This window comes from Aethalodelphis obliquidens, unplaced genomic scaffold (genome assembly GCF_003676395.1).
Source record: "Aethalodelphis obliquidens isolate GAN/ISIS:26980383/991018 unplaced genomic scaffold, ASM367639v1 scaffold4, whole genome shotgun sequence".
NCBI classification, from domain to species: domain Eukaryota; kingdom Metazoa; phylum Chordata; class Mammalia; order Artiodactyla; family Delphinidae; genus Aethalodelphis; species Aethalodelphis obliquidens.
The window spans coordinates 68055579-68077860 of NW_020837948.1; the positions used below are offsets into that span (position 1 = coordinate 68055579).

The following is a 22282-nucleotide window of genomic DNA, read 5'->3' on the forward strand; positions in this document are numbered from 1 at the left end:
CATTTGAGGTCGTTCCAATTCCTGTAACTGTACATTACAGTGTATAAAATGGCTTTCAACTCATCCCTTTATAGAGAAGTAAAAAATATTGGTTGAGAATGACTGCACCCTCCCTCTGTACCGAGCATGTTATACACTTAGTTTACTACACACATTGAACCACAAAGAGCGACTTTCACTATTAACTGAGCCCAGCTCTTCATTAGAAACCTCTCAGCACCCTTAATCTACATGGCACATCTCCATCTCTTGTCTCCATCTCACACTGTTCTAATCCAGCACCATCTTGTCTGAGCCAGATTGCCCACTGTTGGCTTCAGAGCCCTTGTTATACAGTCACAATTTTTGCTTGCTTGTTTGTTCAAAGTAAGTTTCCAAGTACTTTTAAGTGTTGTCTCTATATGAACTGCTTTTCAGAAAAGGGCCTTTTAGTGGAGTCTTGAAAGCAAAATTTGTATGTTTCAATACTTAGAAATCTCACTGAATCACCTACAAAGAACAATATAAGATGTGGCATATTCAACTCTGTACATGTAAAAATTGTATATTATAATGTATGACATATAATAAGGACTATAAAAGTAACATCTAACTTTCCTCAATTTTTGCTATTTTTCTCTTTTTTATGCTTAAAGTATTGACAATTAAGGGTTTATTTTTCAAGACCGATCCTCTGAAGGCTGACCTCCCAGAACTGGAGTTGCTCTTCTGCAAGGTCCCAAGGAAACTGGCTAAAGCTCACTCCTTGAAGCAATATATTCTGGTCAAGCACAAGATTTAGACTCCAGTTCCCCATCTCACCAGGATGGAGCTGAGGTGGCTAATCCTGCCACGAGCGGCCAAACGTTCCAAAGGCTTGGACATCAGTCCCTCTAGCTACCACATAGAGAAAGAGCCAGTGATTCCCTAGTCATGGAGCTTAAAAGCTCCACAGCCCAAGAGCTCCTCTCTGGAATCTGGTGCCTGGTTCTGCCAGATTGCCAGGCCCAACCTACATGGTCAAGAGTGGACAGACATGCCTTCTACTGCCCCATCTCTGTGGATTTCCCAGGAGAACACTGCTCCAAGAGATGTACCATGTGCTGCTGACCATTTGGCTTTGTTTGCATGAAAAACATATACTTGAATTTGCAGAAGTTAAGATATGGCTCTAACATACTCGATTTCCTGTCTCACCTACTCTCCAATTCTGTCAATGTGGTGAATGACATTAATGGATATTCTAGGGTTCAACCATCTTTGCGTTTTTAAGATAAACCAAACTGGATCATTAAAGCTCTACCTACATATATAAGTATATATACGTTATACATTGTTGGGTTTTCATTTCTGCCTGACTCTTCTGGATCCCAAGATTATACTAACTTTACAAGGTGAGTTGAGGAACATTTACTCTTTTCTATTCTCTTGAAGAGCACTTCAAGATTAGAATTATGTTCCATGAATATTTGGTAGAATTTACCTATAATATAGGTGATTTGGAAGGATTGGTGATTTTTTTTATTACTGATCCGATTTCTGTAAGGATGTGGTTATTACCAGGGCACTCCAGGAAGCCTTAGGTAACAAGTTCTGTGATCATCACTACCTGTTTCTGCAAGTTTCCCTGTCAGAACGGAAGCTCCACGGGGAAACACTGTGTTGGTTTCATTGATCACGGGGTTTCCACCTCACAGTACCAGCTTGAAATATATGTGTTGAATTAATGCTTTGTTAAATAAAACATTAAGGAAATCTACTGAAAAGCTATTAGAAATACTAAAAATATTTAATAATATTAACAAAGTAGCAAGCTACAAAGTAATTATGTATAGCCCTCAAATATCAGTATTGACTAGTTTGAAAATATACTGGAATCAAAATTTCCACCCACATTAGCAACAGCAAAGGGTCTAGGAACAAAATTAAGAAGAAATGCAGATATTAACAAAAGAAAACTAAAAACATGTTTGATGGACACAGAATATTTGAATAAATGAGGAGACGTACACATTCTGAAAGTGGAAGACTGTATCTTGTAAAGAGATCAGTGCTCTAAAAAATAAATCCATTAATTTACTTTCAAATAAAGGAGGGGAAACAGAATACAAAGCCTTATGAGCTAAAACAGTATGATAACAGCATAAGGTTCAGTAAATGGATAAATGGAAAAAAGAGAAAGCTCAGTGTATATATATGATGACGGCATTGACAGTGAGAGCAAATACTTACACGTACTTACTATGCGCCAGCTACTGTTCTACATGTTTTATGTTTTTATCCTTAAAACAACGCTGTAAGGTAAAGTACTATTATTAACTTATCCCCATTTTTACAGATGGAAAAACTGAGGCCAAGAAAGTGGAATGGAGGAAGGGAGAGGGTTAGTCTGTAGACTTGCATGTAATCTCTGTTTTATACATTGTGCTCATGTCCTCTACCCAGTCTAACATCCCAAAGTCAGCAGCCTCTTTGAGGTTGAAGCTCCCATCTCCTCAGCAAGGGTGGCCACCTGGGGCGGTGGAGGCCATCGGGAGGCCTGACTTTTTATGCAGACTTCCAAGCCATCCTGCTCTCAGTCCCCACGCTCTTCTAGGACACGTGGTACCTCCAATTCCTAAGCCTTTCAGGGTTTCTACAACTTACTGGCCTCCTCCTATGCAGGCAGCTTGGGTTTCAATGTTCTTCCCTTTGATCAATCTGTTAACATTTATCTTAATATTTTTCCATCTTTTAAATTTTTTGTGAAAGTGTCATCTACTGCTGTCTCCACGGTTAAGTTTGTAGATGTTGACTTTGTTGATTTCTTCAAATCAAAATTGGGTTTTAAGAGGCAGCCCAAGAAAACTTATTATTTTCAATGTACTATGTTCAACCAGAAGTCCACATATTAATTCACCCTAAGGAAATTATCAATGAAGAACACAAAGATTTATGTCAAAGAATATTTATTGCTTCTTAATGTATAATGGCAAAAAAATGAGGATGGTCAAAATAGCTAACAATAAAGGATTAATTAAAGAACTTAAGGGACTCTGTGGTGACCAGGAAGCGGTGCCGTTCAGATCTCCTTCAACAGACTATTCCACGGGGGAGAGTTGACGAGAAGCCTCCGGCTGCCATCCCTTTGGATCCACATCAGTGTTCGTGTTGCGGTCACGCTTCCTCCCTGCTGCCCTCCCCCACCATTGACTAAGCATGGGAGGGGCACCGGAGCCAGGCCGTTCTTGTCCAACATGAGAACTGTGCGGTGGGCAACCTCTGCCCAAGGGCTGACTCCCCATCAGCCTAGGCAAGCCCTTCTCAGGGCTGTGAAGCTCTCCCTGGCAAACCCTTCCTCTTGATCTCCTCTCACAGGTGTCACACTTGCACCATCCCCCTGCCTTGCCTGTTCCCTCTCCTTTGTCCTTCACAGAGATTTCTCCCGACATGTTCCTTGTACAGTTAACCCTCTCCTGGCATCTGCTTCTTGGAGGACCTGAACTGACAGAATACCCATCCACCGAATATTAAGGCAGTTTTCAAATATTATATTTATAAAAAATGTATAAAGATAGAAAAATAAGATATAATGCTATCAAAAAATGCCAGTATTCTAAATGCATACACAAAGGATCCTGGTTTTGTTTTTTTAAAACCACATAGAGTAAAAGGGGTGTGTGTGTGTGTACACAAAATCCTTCACACATACACATCACAACATTAAGAGTGGTTATTTCTGGGTGAATGGATTATGAGTTGCTGCTTCTTTACCTTTTTCTTTATTTTCCAATGTTTCAATAGTGAACGTTATTACATTTATAATCAGGAGCAAAGATAAAGTGCACACACACACACACACACACACAGTACTCATAAGGACCCTCAATCCCCCTGAGGCAGGATGCTGTCTGAAGGAGCACACTGCTGGCTTCATCTTCGTAGGTCGGTGCACAGTAGGCAGGCACAGCTCAGCAGCAAGGAATACAGATTATAATGTCAGCACTCAACAGCTTCCAAACTGTGCTTGGCTGATTCCAGATGTTTTCAAAATCCAAACTGCATTTAGGAATCTTGATGGATCATCAGAAGGAAATAAAACAGATGGAGAGTCAATCCTACCAAGTCAGTATTTACCCAAACCACTTGATTTTCCATTTTATTACTTAACTGGTAAGCAAGAGTGGTGTCTTCTCCTCCTTGAAGGACAGGCGACTTTCCTCCCAAGCTTGCAAAAGTGAGGTCAGGGGACACCCAGCTGGCACAGGGCACACGCGCTGTCCTTCCACTTGGTCACCCTCCAACTTGCTGTTTGTCTCTCCAGCACAGAGCCTGCCCCGGGTTTGCTGTTCTTGAGGAACCCTTGTGAATCAACATGTCAGAACAATGTAACACACCACCACCACAAGAGGAAGAGCTGACACTCATCAGATGCCTACTTTGTGCCAGGTAATGTTCTGAACACTTCCCACACATTACATAGCTCATTTAATCTTCACAAGAATCCTACTGGAAAAATACTAACACCGTTCCTGTTTAACAGAGGAGGACGCAGAGGTGTAGAGAGGTAAAGCAACTCTGCCAGGACCGCAGAGCCAGTGTGAGGTGGAGCTGGAGTTTGAACACAGGACGTAACAGAGGAGAAATAAGATGGACAACAAAATGCAACTCAGGGGCACAGCGGTTGTCCTTGGCAGAAATGAAAGTTGGACAATGCCAGATAAGCAGCAGGGGAAGTGCGATTCCCCTGGGGAGCAAATCTGGCAAAACAGACCAGAGGATATGGACTTAAAAAACAGGGGAGGAAGTCAAGCAAGGGCCACTATATATGCACCGAGAGACACACAGGTAAAGTGATGCAGACAGGCATGAAGTGACAGCCAGGGGACACAGTGAACAAGTCCAGGAGGCTATTCTGTGGTGGAAAGGGTCATGGAGAGGAAGGGGGTCAGCATGTGAAGATCAGATCTAAGGGGTGTGAAATTAACAGGGAAATCGATGGCGGAGAGATGGGACTGTCAGCCAAGAGGAAGGAATGGACACACAGGGGTACAGATATCTCCACTCTGAAAAAGCAAAAGGCCAAGAAGAGGGAAGCACTGATTGAGAGGGAAATGCGGCATTTCCTTTTCACTGTTATTTTAACCCTTACATGACGTCTTCCTCAGCTGCCCTGCCAAACAGTGAGAACAATGAACTCCTCCCCCAGGGCTTACATGTTATAGGATGAGAAGGGAGCACGGCACTGGAGGCTTGAGTGAGGGTGGATGGTTGGTTTTCTAGACATACTATGTGCTTTTAGGGATTCTTGCCAAGAATGAGGTGTGATTTCAGGTGAGTAGGTGCCATTGGAAAAGAGAATCTCCTCCTGCCAAATTATTGTGGCTGTGAAATGAGATCACACATGTGAAGGACACATGCACAGGGCTTGACACTTAGTATGTGAATAGTGGTCATGAGCAGGGGGCGTCTCTCTCTACTCGGAAACATTCAATGGCTCCCCTCTGTCAACAGGACACAAGTCCAGGTGCCCAACCAGGCACTGAAAGCCTGTCGTTGGCGAGGCCCCTGCTTACATTTTTATAACCTTAACCACAGAATTGATTCACTACATTTACATCTTGGCAGGCTTAGTCTTACTCAGCAATGTCAAAGAGCCAATGTAAGAGGATTTAAGAATTAACTGACACGGGTCCCCTTCATCACAGAGTTTAGTCATGGATCACAGGAGTTTATCGGCGAACTCAGGTCCAGGTGGGTGAAGTGAGGGAACATCATAAGCTGAATCCTGAAATACTAGTCAAGTTTGCATGAGGTGTGATGCGGTGCTGGGTCCCCACTGGAGAGCAGCTTTCCGTTCTGACAGCGGCAGAACAGGAGAGAGATTGGTGAGTTCAAGATCACAGGGAGAAGAGAGGAGAGCATATGTTGTGTAATTCCAATTAGAAAACAAAGCTGGAACATTGGGTTATAGGGTAGATGGCCACAAGTGGTCAGGCTTAAAAATAAGCGAACAGCAGTGGGGACAGGGCCCACTTGGCGAAGCCCAAAGAAACCTAGAGCAAATAAGAAGAAAACAGCTGCAGGCATTGTTCTCCAGGATAACGAAGACTAAAAGCCATTCCAGACACACAAACCTCATTTTTACCAATCATTCTTTGGCTCAGTGCAAAGAAGCTACTTTTCCTTTATTTGTTTTTTGCTCTTTTTGCCCTTCTCCTGGGAGTTTCCTCCCCTGTGCTCCATCCCCATCCTGAAGATTCTATTCCCAGTTCCAAACACAGGCACAGGATGTAGGCTTGCCTGGCCATCAGGACATCTCGTTCTTTTGGACCCAGCGATTGGTTCGGAGTTGGGTCTGTGGCCCAACAAGAACTACTCAGATGCAATAAGACCTTTGATGGGGCAGTAGGGGAAAAAGCACTTCTTCTGCTGGAATTTCCATAAGGAAGATGACATGTACCTGGAACTGCCCAGGAAGCCAACACTATGGAAAACAGAGCCAAAAAATGCCAGAAACTGGGTCCACACGACGCTGGATCAAACTGCACCTGAAACCAATATATTCCAACAAGGTCAACTAAGGGAGCCAATAAATTTCCATGTTTCTTAAGCCAAGTTGAATTGGGTTCCAGCCTCGCAACTAATGGAGTCACAACTAATGAAGAAACAGAAACTGAGGCTGAAATAAACTGATCTCTGCCAGAGAGGTGGGATGGCCCCTGGACACGGAGATACACTCTGCCTCCTGCACCTGCCCAGCATGCAGGAACCTTAACCAAAGGCTGCACCTCGCCGGAGGGACAGCAGGTGTGGACTCCCAAAGACCCAACAGCTCTTAGCCCAGACCTGCAAGGAAAATAACTATCCTCCCTTGTATGCAGAGAGACCTCGTGCAGGCAGCCAAGAGGAAAAGCCAGCTGTGGGAGACTCTCCGGACAGTTTCTGCCCCATAATCTTCACCACAGCCAGCCCCTCTTGCCCACTGTCCACCAACTCTATCTGTCTTCGCCAGTGGCACTTGTCTCATCACTGTCCCCTGACCACAGCGTGTGTTCTCCTGACTCTACGTACAGGATCCTCCACCTCCTCCGCTTCACCCACCTACCTTGCCCATAAACCTGGCTCAAATCTCTGCAATTTTCTCTGGCCACAACAACACACATTTGAACTCAGTTTCCTTATCCATAAAACAGGACAATAATCTTTTAGATATTTAGCTATTAAAATATAATAATGATCATTGTAATACTGTAATAGCCAACGTTTATGGAGCGTTTTAATATATGTCAGGCACTGCCCTAAGTGCTTTATTTACCTCATTTAACCTTTATGTACCTTTGTGGAAAAAAGCATTGTTTTTACACACGTTTAGGCAACAAAGGCACAGGGAAGTTAAGTAATTTGCACAGCGTCTTACAACTAGAAGGTGACAGAGACATATTTCAAACCAGAGCAGTTTGCTGCCAGAGCCTTCATTCTTAACTGCTACGTTCGCTGCTCTAAAGGGTATTAAGATAATGTAAAAGCGTGGGATGCAAACATCAGAGTCCTGCCCAGACCACTTCTGTCTCAAACTGAAAATCCCCTCAGAGAAGTTTAATTACAGGTGACAATGGCAAGATGCTTTCTTTCCAAATAATATTTTATGACTTCACACCTAGGTATGAGGCCTAAGAAAGACTCTCTCTTCCCTTAAACCTCTATAGGTCCTATCACCAGTCGGCTGCCCAAGCCCGAAGCAATGATAACTGTACCCCAGGGGCACTCGTGAGAAAAGGTGAACTAGGGCTGGATTAGGATCATTTATCTCTCAAACCAGGAACTAAACTGGGTTAACAAACATCCAGATTTGCCCTGACCAGTCCTGGTCTGTGTCTGTTGCCCTGGTGGGAACTAATAAGTACCCAAGTTTGGTGTGAACCATCAGTTAGTTGGTGACCCTAGGCCCACCTATGTGCCAACTAAGAGAGGGAGATCATCATGAACATCCTTTCCTTTCCTCCTATGACTACCTCTCAGATTCATGTTCCTGCTACTACATACCTTCCTGAAACCAGGGAGATGGCATTTCCATGCTGTGGGGGTAACTTCTGGAGCTTATCTTCAGAAGCTGTGAAATGGCTAAGAGCAGACATTAGCTCAGCAAGATGAAATCAAACTATGTTAGTGAGGTTGGGCTGCTATAGCAAAATGCCATAGACTGGGTGGCTTGAATAATAGACATTTATTTCTTATATCCTTGGAGGCTAGGAAGTCCCAGATCAAGGTGCTGGAAGATTGGGTTCCTGGTGAGAGACTTCCTCTGGCTTGTGGATAGCTGGCTTCTCACTGGGTCCTCACAAGACAGAGAGTGAAAGAAAGGGCTCTGGTGTCTCTTCTTTTTATAATGGCACTAATCGCATCATGGGGGCCCCACCTTCAACCTCATCTAAACCTATCATCTCCTAAAGGACCCACCTCCAAATACCATCATGGGGAAGGAAGGGAGGGGTTTATGGCTTCAACCCATGGATTTGGAGGGAACACAAGATTCAGTCCTAACAAACAAACCAAAAAACCTCACCCCAATTCCATTACCCGTCTCAAATAGTATTTAGCTGTGTCTCACTTCACTCAGGTCTCTGCTTGAATGTCACCTCACGAGGCAGCTTTCCATAACCAGCCTTTCTAAAAAACACTAAGCACTGCCAGCTTCAGTCTTCCCAGCCCTCACACACAGCTTAATCTTTCTTCTTAGCAACACTGTGTGTGTGTGTGTGTGTGTGTGTGTGTGTGTGTGTGTATAAAATATCTTTGTCTTGCCTAGTGAAAATATTCCATAAGAGCAGTCCCAAGGAGAAAGCTGTCTGGAATTTCGTGGCAGAAGCTATGCCAGCTGCTGTTTCCCCACCACACAGCCCTTCCTCAGTGGGCGGCGAGGATAAACGTTTTCAAGCATGTGTGGTGCATATAAACTGACACTGTCAAATCATCCATGGACTCACATGAAACTTGTTTTATTTGTGTAACAGTATATTCTTTCCTTAACCAGGGAGGCCCGTTCCTACTCAGCGTTGGCAAAATGAAATTTGCCTCAAACCAGTAAATTCAAACCACAGTGGCACGTTTTTAGTCACTACTAATTGAAAATGTAGTCCTTGTGTAAATATTCAAATTCAGGTACTTTGTTATGACTGACTGTCCAGTTTAAAGGGCTTCCTCTGGTTAAACTCTAAGTTACCAGCCACCTCCTCTGGTTTAACTCTAAATCACCAGAAGGCCTCACCCTGGCCCATCACGGGGCAGCAGTGGCTGCTGGGGGAAGGTGAGGGTCATTTACATTACCAGTGGGCTCAGCTGCTCCAGCCTCACCCCACCTCCAGTGAGAGGCGGATACCAGCCTTGCTACCAGTCACCGGAGCCTCAGGGAGACTTCTCCAAGCTCTGACCTTGGGGGGGCAGAAATAGGCCAAGTGCCCCTCCCAGACACTCGACCTCTGCTTTCCAGGAAGCCCCCACTTGTCTTTCCTGCTTGGGGGCCAGTAGGGGCTGCAGCGGGGAGGGGACCAGGCAACTTCGCTGGTCTGCTGTACGGTTTCCTCCACTCCTGCCCAGGGTGCACCATGCCTCGCCTTGTGCCTCACCTCATGATCTGGGGATCTTTGTTCTCTGCAATCTGAGGGGGCTGGTGATGAATGACAAACAGCAAGCTTCACAGCTTCACACTCCATCACAAATAAGCCCACAAGAAAAAGACTTTCTATGTACAGCTCTACTCCCCACACCCAAGTGCTCTGTAACACGCAAAGCTCTACCCGCCCATGAGGGAGTGCTGTGCCTGGTTCCAAACTTTCCTGATTTCCTCCTGCCTTGTTTTGATAACATTTTATCCTGGGGTGTTTGTTCTCTGCAGAGATGACAAGGCAGGAAGCATACGGATCCTGATTTATCCTCCACTGCACAGACGTTGAAGCTGAAAGCCCAGCTTCAAAGTTTTGCTCTGCCACCTGCTTGCTGTGTGACCTTGAGCAAATCACTCAACCGCTTGGACACAATGTCTTCTCTGTGGAGGGGGTAGTATCATGAAAAGTAAACAAGTTAGTAGATGAAAAGCTTTAGGACCATTCTGGGCATGTAGTAAGTACTGGGCCATAGGTACTCAATGAATAAGGCTAGGCTCTGGAGGTCGGGGCTGCTGCTGTATCTGCAGAGCTTTCAAACGATTCAGCCAAATTGCATTATCTTCATGGCACGTCCTCTGCAGGCTGTCCCTGCATGCTCAAGTGGGATGGCATTAGTGGCCCTTAGCAGGAAGGGGGGCCTGGTGATCTCAGAAGAGATTGCCTGACTTGGGTCCTGGGATGTTGGCAGAATTGCTTTTCAAAAATTTGGCTTTGCAATTTTTAATTGCTCAATCTTGGTTTTTCTGGCCCAAAGAACAGAGCTTCCTGCCCTCAGACCCCTCCTGAGAGAAGTCCTTAGCCTTGACAAGGAAGGCTACTTTGCGCATGCCAACATCTGCTTCCAGCAAACACAGGCAGGTCATTTGCATAAATCACGCAGACCTGGCAACTACGAAGGGGTGATGGGGTTACCTAGACAGGATTCTTTATCTGTTTGAAGTAATCACAGTTCTGATATTGTGCTCTTTTTGCCTTTTGCCTGGACAGCAGTGAGATGCAGAGAATCTTAGTGAGCAGAGACAAGCTGGGCAGCCAGAGGTGGGCAGCCTTTCAGGGCCCGGGTCCCGCCCAGCCACATGTACACTGCACCCCGTGGACATGTGCACTGGCAAGGATGGCCTTAGAAGCTGGAGGAGGGAGCACCTCTCCCTTCGCCTGGAGGTTTTGGCTTACAGACCCATGAAGCACCAGTGTGGCCTCTGGCGGGTCTTTTTCTTTCAGACAACCCAAGACCATGCAAATCCTAGAGAGAGAGAGAGACTGTGCCTGTGTGTGGGGATGGGAGCACCGGGAGAGGCGATGCATGCGTGGGAAGGCTGTGTGAAGGCCAGGCCAAGTGCGAGAGGCTGCATGGCACAGGGAGGGGAGGAGGGATAGCGCCTGGTGAGTACGGGTGAGGAGGCCGGGGAGGGAGATGGCTGATGGATGGCTCGGGGGCCGTGCAATGATGTGGTGAAGAGCACGGCCCGAGGTCAGGCGGCCCAGTTGATATCAGCGACCAGCCGTGGGACCCAGGGCCTTTCTCAGCCTATTTTCATAACTGGAAAATGGAGGAAATAATACTCATATTGTGAGAATCATATTAAATAGTACCACCATCAAAATGATCTTTGTCGTTGTTGTTTGCTGGATTACAATCATGGGTGCAGAGTGAAGGGAGGTATTCTTTGAGGTCTAGGAGCACCTAGGGAGTGACTCTGAACCACTCTGACTCTGACTCTGACTTTATGTGATTTTTCAATGAAAGTAGAATCCCATATATTCATCTACAGTGAGAAGTACAACTTGAGAGGAGACCAGACTCTTGTGTTCCACCAGCACACACTGTTTCTGAAGACGGGCTCCAGGGGGATAAGGGCCCAGTCGAGTTACCCCAAGGCTCTCTCTCCCCTGGATTTTATGGCACTGACAACTCCCATCTCTAAGGAGTCTGATCTTCTGGTTTGACATGTTAGAATCACACTGGAAATTACACAGGGGGGTGATATGTAATTTGATATGATTTAATGGTGTTAGACAATAGTGGTTAAGAACTCTGCATGTGAGAGTAAGACAAGGGAAGGGTAAGCAGAAAGGAAGGACCAGGGAAGGGAAAGAGAGGCATAGGAGAAATACCCAAAGGCTGAGTAGCCAGGAGCATGTAACTGCACAAGCTTTAAGCCACAGCCAGCCAGTAGCAGAGAATACAATTCAATCAAGTGTCCAGTCGGCCCCTGGAGCCTCTGTGGCAAAATATTATATCTTTATTTTACACCACATGGGGTTTGCTTAAATGTCTTTTAGATGGTTTATTGTGGGAGAGGGCAACCTTAATGAAAGAATAGGTATCATATACATACTTCAGGACTCTGAAAGAAGTGTAGAAGGAAGTATGACTTGCTACTTTTTCTAACAAAAATGGAAATTTGTAATTTCTGTTAATAAAAAGGCCGCCACCACATGAAGAGATGCTCAACATCACTAATTATTAGAGAAATGCAGATCAAAACTACAATGAGGCATCACCTCACACCGGTCAGAATGACCATCATCAAAAACTCTGCAAACAATAAATGCTGGAAAGGGTGTGGAGAAAAGGGAACCCTCCTACCGTGTTGGTGGGAATGTAAATTGGTAGGACGGTTATGGAGAACAGTGTGGAGGTTCCTTAAAAAACTAAAAATAGAATTACCATAGGACCCAGCAATCCCACTCCTGGGCATATATCTGGAGAAAACCATAATTTGAAAAGATACATGCACCCCAATGTTCACTGCAGCACTATTTACAATAGCCAAGACACAGAAGCAACCTAAATGTCCATCAACAGAGGAATGGATAAAGAAGATGTGGTACATATATTCAATGGAATATTACTCAGCCATAAAAATGAATGAAGTAATGCCATTTGCAGCAACACGGATGGACCTAGAGCTTATCATCTAAGTGATGTAAGTCAGACAGAGAAAGACAAATATCAATATGATATCACTTACATGTGGAATCTAAACAAATGATACAAATGAACTTATTTACAAAACAGAAACTGACTTGTAGATCTCGAAATCAAACTTATGGTTACCGAAGGGGAAACATGGGGGGAAGCAATAAATTAGGGGATTGTGATTAACATATACACACTACTATATATAAAATAGATAACTAATAAAGACCTACTGTATAGCACAGGGAACTCTATTCAATACTCTGTAATGGCCTATATGGGAAAGGAATCTAAAAAAGAGTGGATATATGTACATGTATTCTGGATATATGTACTGATTCACTTTGCTGTACACCTGAAACTAACACAACATTGTAAGTCAACTATACTCCAATAGAAATTTAAAAAAAAAAAAAATGCTGCCGCAGTGTTTTCTGTTCAGTGAGGTAGAGACCCCAGAATGGCCTGCCCAGGCCTGCATTACCAGACCCACAACTGATAGGCTCTGGGTCAGTGAGCTGGGTCTGGCAGGACCTCAGGAGACTTTCTAGAGCTGGGAAAGCCTGGAAAGACTGTGGTCATCAACAGCCCTTGCAGTGAGCGTGCAGGCTGCCAAGCTCTCACTGGCTACAATGGAGAGTTTCCTCTAGACCCCCCCTTGGTTGGGCCTGTGTCCCAGCTTACTCTGCTCTTCATGGTGGAATCTTGGAGGGTACAGTGCTCATCCCCCCTGCCCTAAAAGGCAGCCCAGAGCATCTGCCTCATGTCCCCGCTGCCTAGTAAAGAAGGCTCCTCAAAGCCAGTTGTGGCAACTGTCCAGCAGCTTCATCACTGCCTCCTAACCTGCTGCCTTCCTGCCCAGGTTTGCTCTCAGCCCCTCATTCTTGATTTTGGCTCTTGCCTATAGCCCTTATCTAGCTGTTTGGACTTGGAGCTCCTGGGTAGGGTAAGAGTCTGAATCTGAGTACTCTCTCCAGACTCTGGATCTTCTGCCCTGCGCGTGCTGAAGAGAAGCCATGCTAGTTTCGGTTCTTGGAATGCAACTCTGTGCTCTGGGTCATGGAAGCGTGGCCGGGCTGCCCTAATTACAACTGCCGAGATTTCTTCTTATGCTTCTGTCTATGGAGGAAGAGATGCAGGTACTCCCAGAACAGAGAAAGCTTTCCAAAAACTCTTGTCTGTCTTCTGATAATTTACTAAGTGGTTAGATCTTTCTTGCTAAAGAGAAAACAGCCAAGGGTTTAATGCCAAGGTTCCACATTTGTGGAGTTGTCTAGGAAGTACTGCTTCTAAGAGAAGTGAAGCTGGATGAATCTTACGAAGTCTAATCAAGTATATTTGATAAAGCCAGGACAGGAATCAGAACTAGTGAGAAAGTGTTAAGAACTAGTGAGAAAGCGTCTCTGCTATTCTTTGATGTTTATTCTTTTATGTATCTTTTTAAAATGCAGCACTTAGTAACGCTTACATAGCATAGCTGCTTTCCTTAGAGAAAAAAAGGTATTAATTGAAAATTTTACAATTCTGATTTGAATCTCATATATTAAAGTACATCTCTAAGTATTTATTCTAGTGGTTATAACCCTTTATGCATCAGAAATAACTAGGAAGCATATTAAAAATACAGATGTTGAAGCCTCATGCTCATAAATTCTGGACCCAGGCATTTGCTCTGTCAGCATATGTGATGTTTGAGAACCACCAGTGTAGCGCCTCTCAAATTTTAAAGTGCATATGAATCATCTGGGACCTTGTTAAAAAATATCGATTCTGACTCAGTCGGTCTGGGATGTGGTCTGAGATTCAGTGATTCTAACAAGGTCCCAGTCTGAGTCTGATGCTGCTTGGTTCGCACATCACATTTTGACTAGAAGGCATGGACCATGGAACCAGGTGCAACCGCTCACCTGTTGGCAGCTGGGCCCAAATTGGAGGCTAGGTACCTGAGAGAAAATAATCAGGCTCCTCAGGATGGACTCCTGACACTAAGTCATGGAATGATTAACAGTGGACTTTACATACATCATCTCAGTAAATCTGCACATAAATGACACAAGATCTATCTATCTATCTATATCTATATCTATATCTATATCTATATCTATATCTATATATATATTTTTTTTTTTTTGGATGAGAAACCCAAGACTCAGAAAGTCACACAGCTAGTAAGTGCATATATTGGTTCTCTATTGCTATTTTACAAATTACCACAAACTTAGTGGCTTACAACACAACTTTATTATCTTTTGGTTCTAGAGTTCAGAAGCCCCCAAATCAAGGCATTGGCAGGGCTATATTCCTCTGGGGGCTCAAGGACAGAATCTATTTTCTTTCCTTTGCAGCTTCCGGAGGCCACCTGCATTTTTTGGCTCAAGCTCCCTTCCTCCATCTTCAAAGTCAACAACATCTCTGATCTTTTTTCCTTCATCTCCAAGCACTGCTGGGAAAGCATCTCTGCTTTTAAGGACTCAGGTAGTTAGACTGAGCCCCTCGGAATGATACGGGACACTCTCTCACCTCAAGGTCTGTACCTTAATCGAACCTGTAGAGTCCCTTTTGCCATCCCAGTTTCCAGGGATTAGGGTACAGACATCTTTGGGGCCCATTATTCTGCCTACCATCGGGGGTAAAGCAAGATTTGGAGCCTGGAATCAAATTCAGATCTGATTCCAAAGTCCACGCTCCTTCCAGTACACAACTCAAAACAGCAGCTAAATTGAACGTCGTTGCTGTTGTGTTTTCTGGAGGCCAAATGGAGAATGGAGCTTAAGTTTAGTGCAGCTGTAGGCAGCCTGAATTCTATTATCATTTTTAATTGAACTCAATGGTGCTGAAGTAGATTTTATTTGTTGCAATTCATTTTGCATTCTCCTTAGACTCATCGAAACAGGCCTGCTGTGCTAGTGCAGATTCGCACTAACATCTAAGTGTGGTTCCTGGTTGTTATTTAACCTAACTAAAACATTAAGATGGAAACCAAGGAACATCTTTCAGATTTGGCAACGAATCATTTATACTTTCAAGCAACAATGTGGAAGCAAGATTAGTAAATGAACCTTGAGTATTCGAGTGCCTTGCAGGGAGCTTGTGACTAGTGAGGGGCTATGTTCACCACATCAAACTCCCCGCCACCATAGCAGCAAGGTGTTCCTGTCTGCAGAGATTTAGCCCTTAAACTGGGGCAAAACTCCTCCCACTCTTCTTGAGTGCATTTAGAACTAGGTTTTCTTTTTAAGAGCAGCAAGTTCATCCACAGAACTGGGGCTTCTAGTTATCAGAAACGTTATCATCAGGACAATGTGAAAAGAGAAATATTTAGTATGGGTTCTTTTAAATCCATCTATTACGGGTTGAATTGTGTCCCCTCCAAAATGAATTGTTGAAGTTCTAACCCCCAGCACCTCAGAATATGGCCTTATTTGGAAATGGGGTCACTGCAGATGTAGTTAGTTGAGATGACCGTTGTCCTCATAAGAGGAAAGAGGGAGGGGGAGAAGGTGCCCATGTGACAAGATGCAGAGACTGGAGTGACGCATCTATAAGCCAAGGAACGCCAAGGAGTCAGTAGACACCAGAAGAGGCAAGGAGGGATTCTCCCTTACAGGCTTCAGAAGGAACCAGCCCTGCCCACACCTCAGTTTTGGACTTCTAGCCTCCAGAATCATGAAAGAATACATTCGTTGTTTTAAGCCACCCAGTTTATGGTACTTTGTTACAGCAGCCCTAGGAAACTGACATACTTATCTTTCAGGATGTTGTTACAATTTGTATTTCTCACTTTACAGAATGGATGTATTACTGAAGAGGTAAATGAAAATACATCAAACAATGATTGGAACATGACTTAAACACTGGACATGTAGTCCCACAGAATGATTTTGACTACAAGATGTTACTTAAACCACACCACAGAAATCTTGCCGAAACACCATTCATGGGGCTTCCCTGGTGGCGCAGTGGTTAAGAATCTGCCTGCCAATGCAGGGGACACAGGTTCAAGCCCTGGTCCAGGAAGATCCCACATGCTGTGGAGCAACTAAGCCCGTGCACCACAACTACCGAGCCTGTGCTCTAGAGCCCACGAGCCACAACTGCTGAACCCACGCACCTAGAGCCCATGCTCCGCAACAAGAGAAGCCACCACCATTAGAAGCCTGTGCACCGCAATGAAGAGTAGCCCCTGTTCACTGCAACTAGAGAAAGCCGCGCACAACAACGAAGACCCAATGCAGCCAAAAATAAATAAATAAATTAATTAATTAAAAACAAACAAAACCACCATTCATTATGAAGTTGAACTTAGCAAAACAGGCATTTCCTAGTCTGGTTTCAGGAAGTTCTAAAATAACATTATAGAGCATGGACACAGCTCAGCAGTGGCAGTAACAGTCAAATGAGAACCCACTCACTTGTAAAGCACCTACTATGCTCCAGGCACTGTGCTAGGTGCTTTTCAGACATATTTTTCCAGACTATTACTCCTCCCTTTTGTAAAACAAAAAACAAACAAACCTTTTCCTTTGGGTGTTGACCTCCTGCAAGGGTAGAATCAGTGGAATGACTAATATAATCGAGTAGAAATCTCTGCCATGGTCCCACACTGACCCTTGTCATCACTGAAACTGCTCCTCCTTCTGAAGCAGTAACCTCAGTATCTCTGTCTCTCATTACCTCTGCCTGCCAGTCCTTCCAAGTTACTTATTAACCACTCCTGCAACCACTGTTCTAACCCCATCAGGATCTGCAGTCCTTTGGACTTCCCATTTACCCTATCTTTTGCCTTCCCCTATCTTTACTTCCTTTTCATTAGTCTTAGAATTCATTGCCCATCATCTGGCTCTAAATCCTTCATCCTCTTCTAACAGCATCATCCGCTAAAACCCAACTCTGTGGCTACAGCTGAACAGAACAATACTGCTGGAGAAAGTCACACATGGCTATTTACCACAAACATATGTTGCTTTTATAATGAGGAAAAAAAAGTTATTAAAAAGAAATTGCTCCGCGATGGGAGAGGCCACAGCAGTGAGAGGCCCTCGTACCGCAAAAAAAAAAAAAAAAAAAAAAAAGCAATTGACCATGTAATTGGCTTGAAAGGTTTTTGCATTTTATCAGCTTTTCAACTGCTATCTCTAAATTATTTCAGAAACAAAATTGCTAGTCTTTTGAGTTTTCCTTCTCTGAATGTTCATCTATAGGTTATTTATACATACATACATATATATATATATATATATATATAAAACCTTTGGACTGTTTCGGCTCCAACATATGGCTTGGAAGTTATCACTCCAGTCCTTACAGGAAAAACCTGGACAAACTGAAAACCAATGACTTTTCTTGGACTCATCAGAGAACTGAGTTTGCAGGGCAAACTGTCTCCCCAAAATGTGGAGAGACAGGCAAATCCAGAGTCACAGCTAAAAGCTACTTACTTGGAGCAGAAGTGCCAGAGCCATAAACTGGTAGGATCAATTCTGGGGACCACAGTCTCAGGGGGAGCCCTTACTTTGGTGAGTATTACCTCCAGGGGCCCCACCAATTTCTCCTGGTAAAATCAGAGAAAGGTTCACTCATGGCTCCGGCAGATGGAAGGGAAGGATCATGCTTGTGAAAAATACCCAGAGCTTTCTCCATAACAAAGGCCTGATCCCCAGGGAAAAGACTTTACCAGACCCTTGTCCTAAAGCATGGGAAAAGGGCATTCCTCTCACTCCAGCCCCTTCTCACCTTCGTGTCTTACCTCAGAGGGACGAGAGGGCTATCCAAGAAGAAACACATGGGACTTCCCTGGCGGCACAGTGGTTAAGGATCCACCTGCCAATGCAGGGGTCACAGGTTCGAGCCCTTGTCTGGGAAGATCCCACATGCCACGGAGCAACTAAGCCTGTGCGCCTCAACTACTGAGCCTGTGCTCTAGGGCCCATGAGTCACAACTACTGAAGCCCTCACGCCTAGAGCACGTGCTCCACAACAAGAGAAGCCACTGCAACGAGAAGCCCGCGCACCACGACGAACAGTAGCCCCCACTAGCCGCAACTAGAGAAAGCCTGCACGCAGCAACGAAGACCCAATAGGGCCAAAAATTAATGAATGAATTAATTAATTTAAAAAAACAAGAAAAAGAAACACATGGTGGTCACAGGCCAGACACTCAAGCCCATTAAGACTTGAGATTTAATCATAAGATCAGAGAACATTCCCCTCCCACACACTTTTCCACCACACCAACAGGGCTCCAGCATAACGGTGGATTGATGCTAAAAGAGATACCAGACACAGGTCCTCTCTGAGGAGAAGTACTTAGGGAAGCCCAAAGTCAAAGAGGGGAAACAAAAACAAGAACCCTAGGACAATTTGAAACCTCTGGCACCAAGAGCTAACATTAAACATTAAACACAGCCTAACTCCTAGCCAGATTAACATACCTGCTCACACTAGAAGATCATTTATCTCAGTCCCTATTACCCAACACAGTATGTCCAGCTTTCAACCAAAAATTAAAAGGCATGCTAAAACGCAGATCAAGATCTGTGATCAAGCAAGAAATCAGAGATCTCGGGCAAGCATCAGAATGAGACTCATATATAACATAGATATTAGAATTCTCAGACAGGGAATTTTAAATAGCTACCATTAGTATGTCATGGGCTATAATGAAAAAGACAACATGCATGAAGAGATGGGTATTGTAAGCAGAGAGACAGAAATTCTAAGCAAAAATCAAAAGTAAATGCTAGAAGTCAAAAACACTGTAACAGGGCTTCCCTGGTGGCGCAGTGGTTGGAAGTCTGCCTGCCAATGCAGGGGACACGGGTTCGTGCCCTGGTCCGGGAGGATCCCACATGCCATGGGGTGGCTGGGCCCGTGGGCCATGGCCACTGAGCCTGCGTGTCCAGAGACTGTGCTCCGCAATGGGAGAGGCCACAGCGGTGAGAGGCCCGCGTACCGCAAAAACAAAACAAAACAAACAACAACTACATGAAGAAAGGATGCTTATTGGAGAAGAAATAAATGAAGGTAAAATCAAACCTTTGTGGCTTTTTAAAATTCTTAATTGATCTGAAAGGTAACTGTTTAAAGTAATAGTAACAATGTATTGGGTGATTACAGCACATAGATGAGTGAAATAAGCGACAGCAACATCATAAGGAGTGGGATGGGAGAAGTGGGAACACTGCTATAAGATACCTACATTACACAGGAATACTGCTATTTGAAGGTGGACTTAGATTAGTAAAAATGTAAATTGTAAACCTAGGCAACCATTAACATTTTTTAAAAAGAGATATAATTGAAAGTACATTGGAAGAGGTACTAGGAACCCAAGGCTATAGGCCTCATTCAGGGCCCATTTCCTCACCTGTGAAATGGTAAGGTTAGAATAGATCCTCTCTGATTCCCTTCCTGCTCTGAAATTCTTTAACTAAAATCATTAAAATAAAACAAAAAAAAAATAAAAAGCCTATCTTCTGCCTTTATATCTACAAGGAGGAGCCTTTTGAAAGGTATAAAAATAATCAATTCCCTAATCTATTACTGCAGTAAGTGTAAGTTTGGGTTTCCATAGTTCCATACTGTGAGGTGCCTTTAGCAGGCTTATCTAGTAAGTATAATAAAATATTGGATTTGCTCACCTGGTTCAGCACTTCTCAATGCATTGTGTGTGAGTAAAGAACACACAAGGCTGAAGGAAAGGCCATTTCACACTATTGATTTCACTGCCAGAGACAGCACAAGACATATGCCTTTCAATCCAAAAAAGAAAGAAACCGAGCTGTTCCTTGACTAAACAGAACTCATAATTAGTCTGTGATTACCTCCTAAACTGTCAATAGACTTTCCTTTCCTGGCTGGTGTCAATATGCTTCTGAGCTCAGAGTATACATTTATGAGCTACAACTTCGCTGTCAATCAAAAAGTTTTGCTCTTCTAGATTATTGCTTAAGTTGCAGTGTTCATTAAAAAGGAAAGAAAAAGAAGTCACTTTAGGGCCAGCCCAGAGAGCACTGTGGAAATGACCTGCCTCTTCTGAAATGAGATACTGATCTTGCCTCAGGCTAAAGCTATTGAGAAAACAAACAGCTCACTGGCAGATCTACTCACAGCTCATCTCCAGACTTAACCTGCTTTAACCCCTTTCAGTAAAAAACCCCAACAAGCAGACTTCTAGTCATAAGGCTAATTTCCAGCTTTAAAACATCATCCTAGTGGCAGACAGATATAAATGCTTTAAGCCTCACTGGACTCATAACCTGTTCTAGCAGTTACTTGCATTCTATTTTTGCCCTACAGGGAAATTAAAGTGGCATGAAAACCAATGTTTCACCTTGAAGGAAAAAAGGGCTAGATGACCAGACATCAATACATTTCTTCTTGGATTAGACGGTTCTTCAAAGCACACTTGGCTAAATAACTTTCAACAGGCCCAAATGAGTTGGATGCAGGCATTAACTGGAACAAGGAACAAATCTTGCTTGTTAAAGATCTTTGGCTAACTGGCGACGCTCTACTTGTTACAGTAAGAAAGGATTCAAGAGAAAATGTAGTCAATGACTCTCAGTTCTGAATTTTATCCAAGTGCTTCAGACCATAAGAGTCTCCTAGGCCAGGAGTTCAACTGGCCAGAAGCAAAATCAGAGAAATTCAGACCAATAGCTACAGCTCTTTTCCAGGGTATTAGGGTATTCACCTCAAGGGCTCAAAAGCTCAACTTCAGACAACTGCACGGGGCTGTCATGGGACATGAGGTTCTGCATACTAACCTGGATGTGTTTGGGACAGAATGGTTTCTTCTTAAGAGGAAAAAGGTAACTTTGAACTGCCGTTTCCGATGTCACAGTCCTATGGAAGTACCGAGATCAGAGATTCACATTTAAGGAATGATTATTTTCTTTTCTCTCCCCATTTTGCCAGCTGATCCTAAACCACACTAAAAGAAAATGTTCTAAAGTGTGGCATGTATTCTGCCTTTTAAGTTCAGACCAAAAATGATAACGTATTTGTGAAGTGTTAAAAAAAAAAAAAACTATTTGTTGCATATTTGCCTCTTTGCCAACCGTTTACAAATCCAAAAACAACAAAGAGAAAGGCAGTTGTTTGCCTTCATTTCTTCATTTTTAGGTGGCATGTGAGTCCAGGTTACATAGGTGTTCACAAAGATCTACATATTTTTTAAAAACACAAGGGGGCAGGGGAGATAGAGAGAGGGAAAGAGACAGAGAGGACTCTTGCCTGAGGTGTGCCATAACAATAATGGAGTTTATGAGATTTAGGACAGTTGATGAAATGTGCACCAGGATCAATCTACCTTTCCATAGCTTAGTCATTGACTTATCTAGGTTAAAATAAAATTGCTGAACTTGCTGTAAATGAAAAGGCAAGCTAGTAGAGGTTAAGAGTTCTATGGCCAAAACAACAAAACAAACAAAAATACCACTGGAAATTTCTAGTACTGTAAGGTCTTTGAAAAATTATAGAGAGGTCTGGTGAGCACCACCTTATCCACTGTAGCATCATCAACAGAGAGACAACCTGACATTCTGTGCATCCTGTGACACCATGCAAGTATATTACCGATGGAGTCTTGTTGCCAAAAATGTTAACCTGAATCCAGTTACAAGGAAACAATTAGAACACTGCAGAGTAATGGAGATTCTACAAGACAGCTACCTTGGATTCTTCAAAAATCGCCAATGACATGAGAAAAGGACTATTCTAGAGTTAAAAACTA

The 22282-nt window shown here is 43.7% G+C and overlaps 1 protein-coding gene across 1 annotated transcript in view; it reads right to left on the reverse strand.

The window, feature by feature from the left end:
- Window positions 1–2935: 2935 nt before the first annotated feature.
- IPO11 (importin 11) overlaps window positions 2936–22282 on the reverse strand; it is a 259477-nt gene continuing 240130 nt past the window's right edge. The window contains exon 30 of the mRNA XM_027101034.1: window positions 2936–4320. Within this exon, the coding sequence (XP_026956835.1) occupies window positions 4252–4320 (69 nt within the window). The 3' untranslated portion in view covers window positions 2936–4251. The remainder of the gene's footprint in view (window positions 4321–22282) is intronic.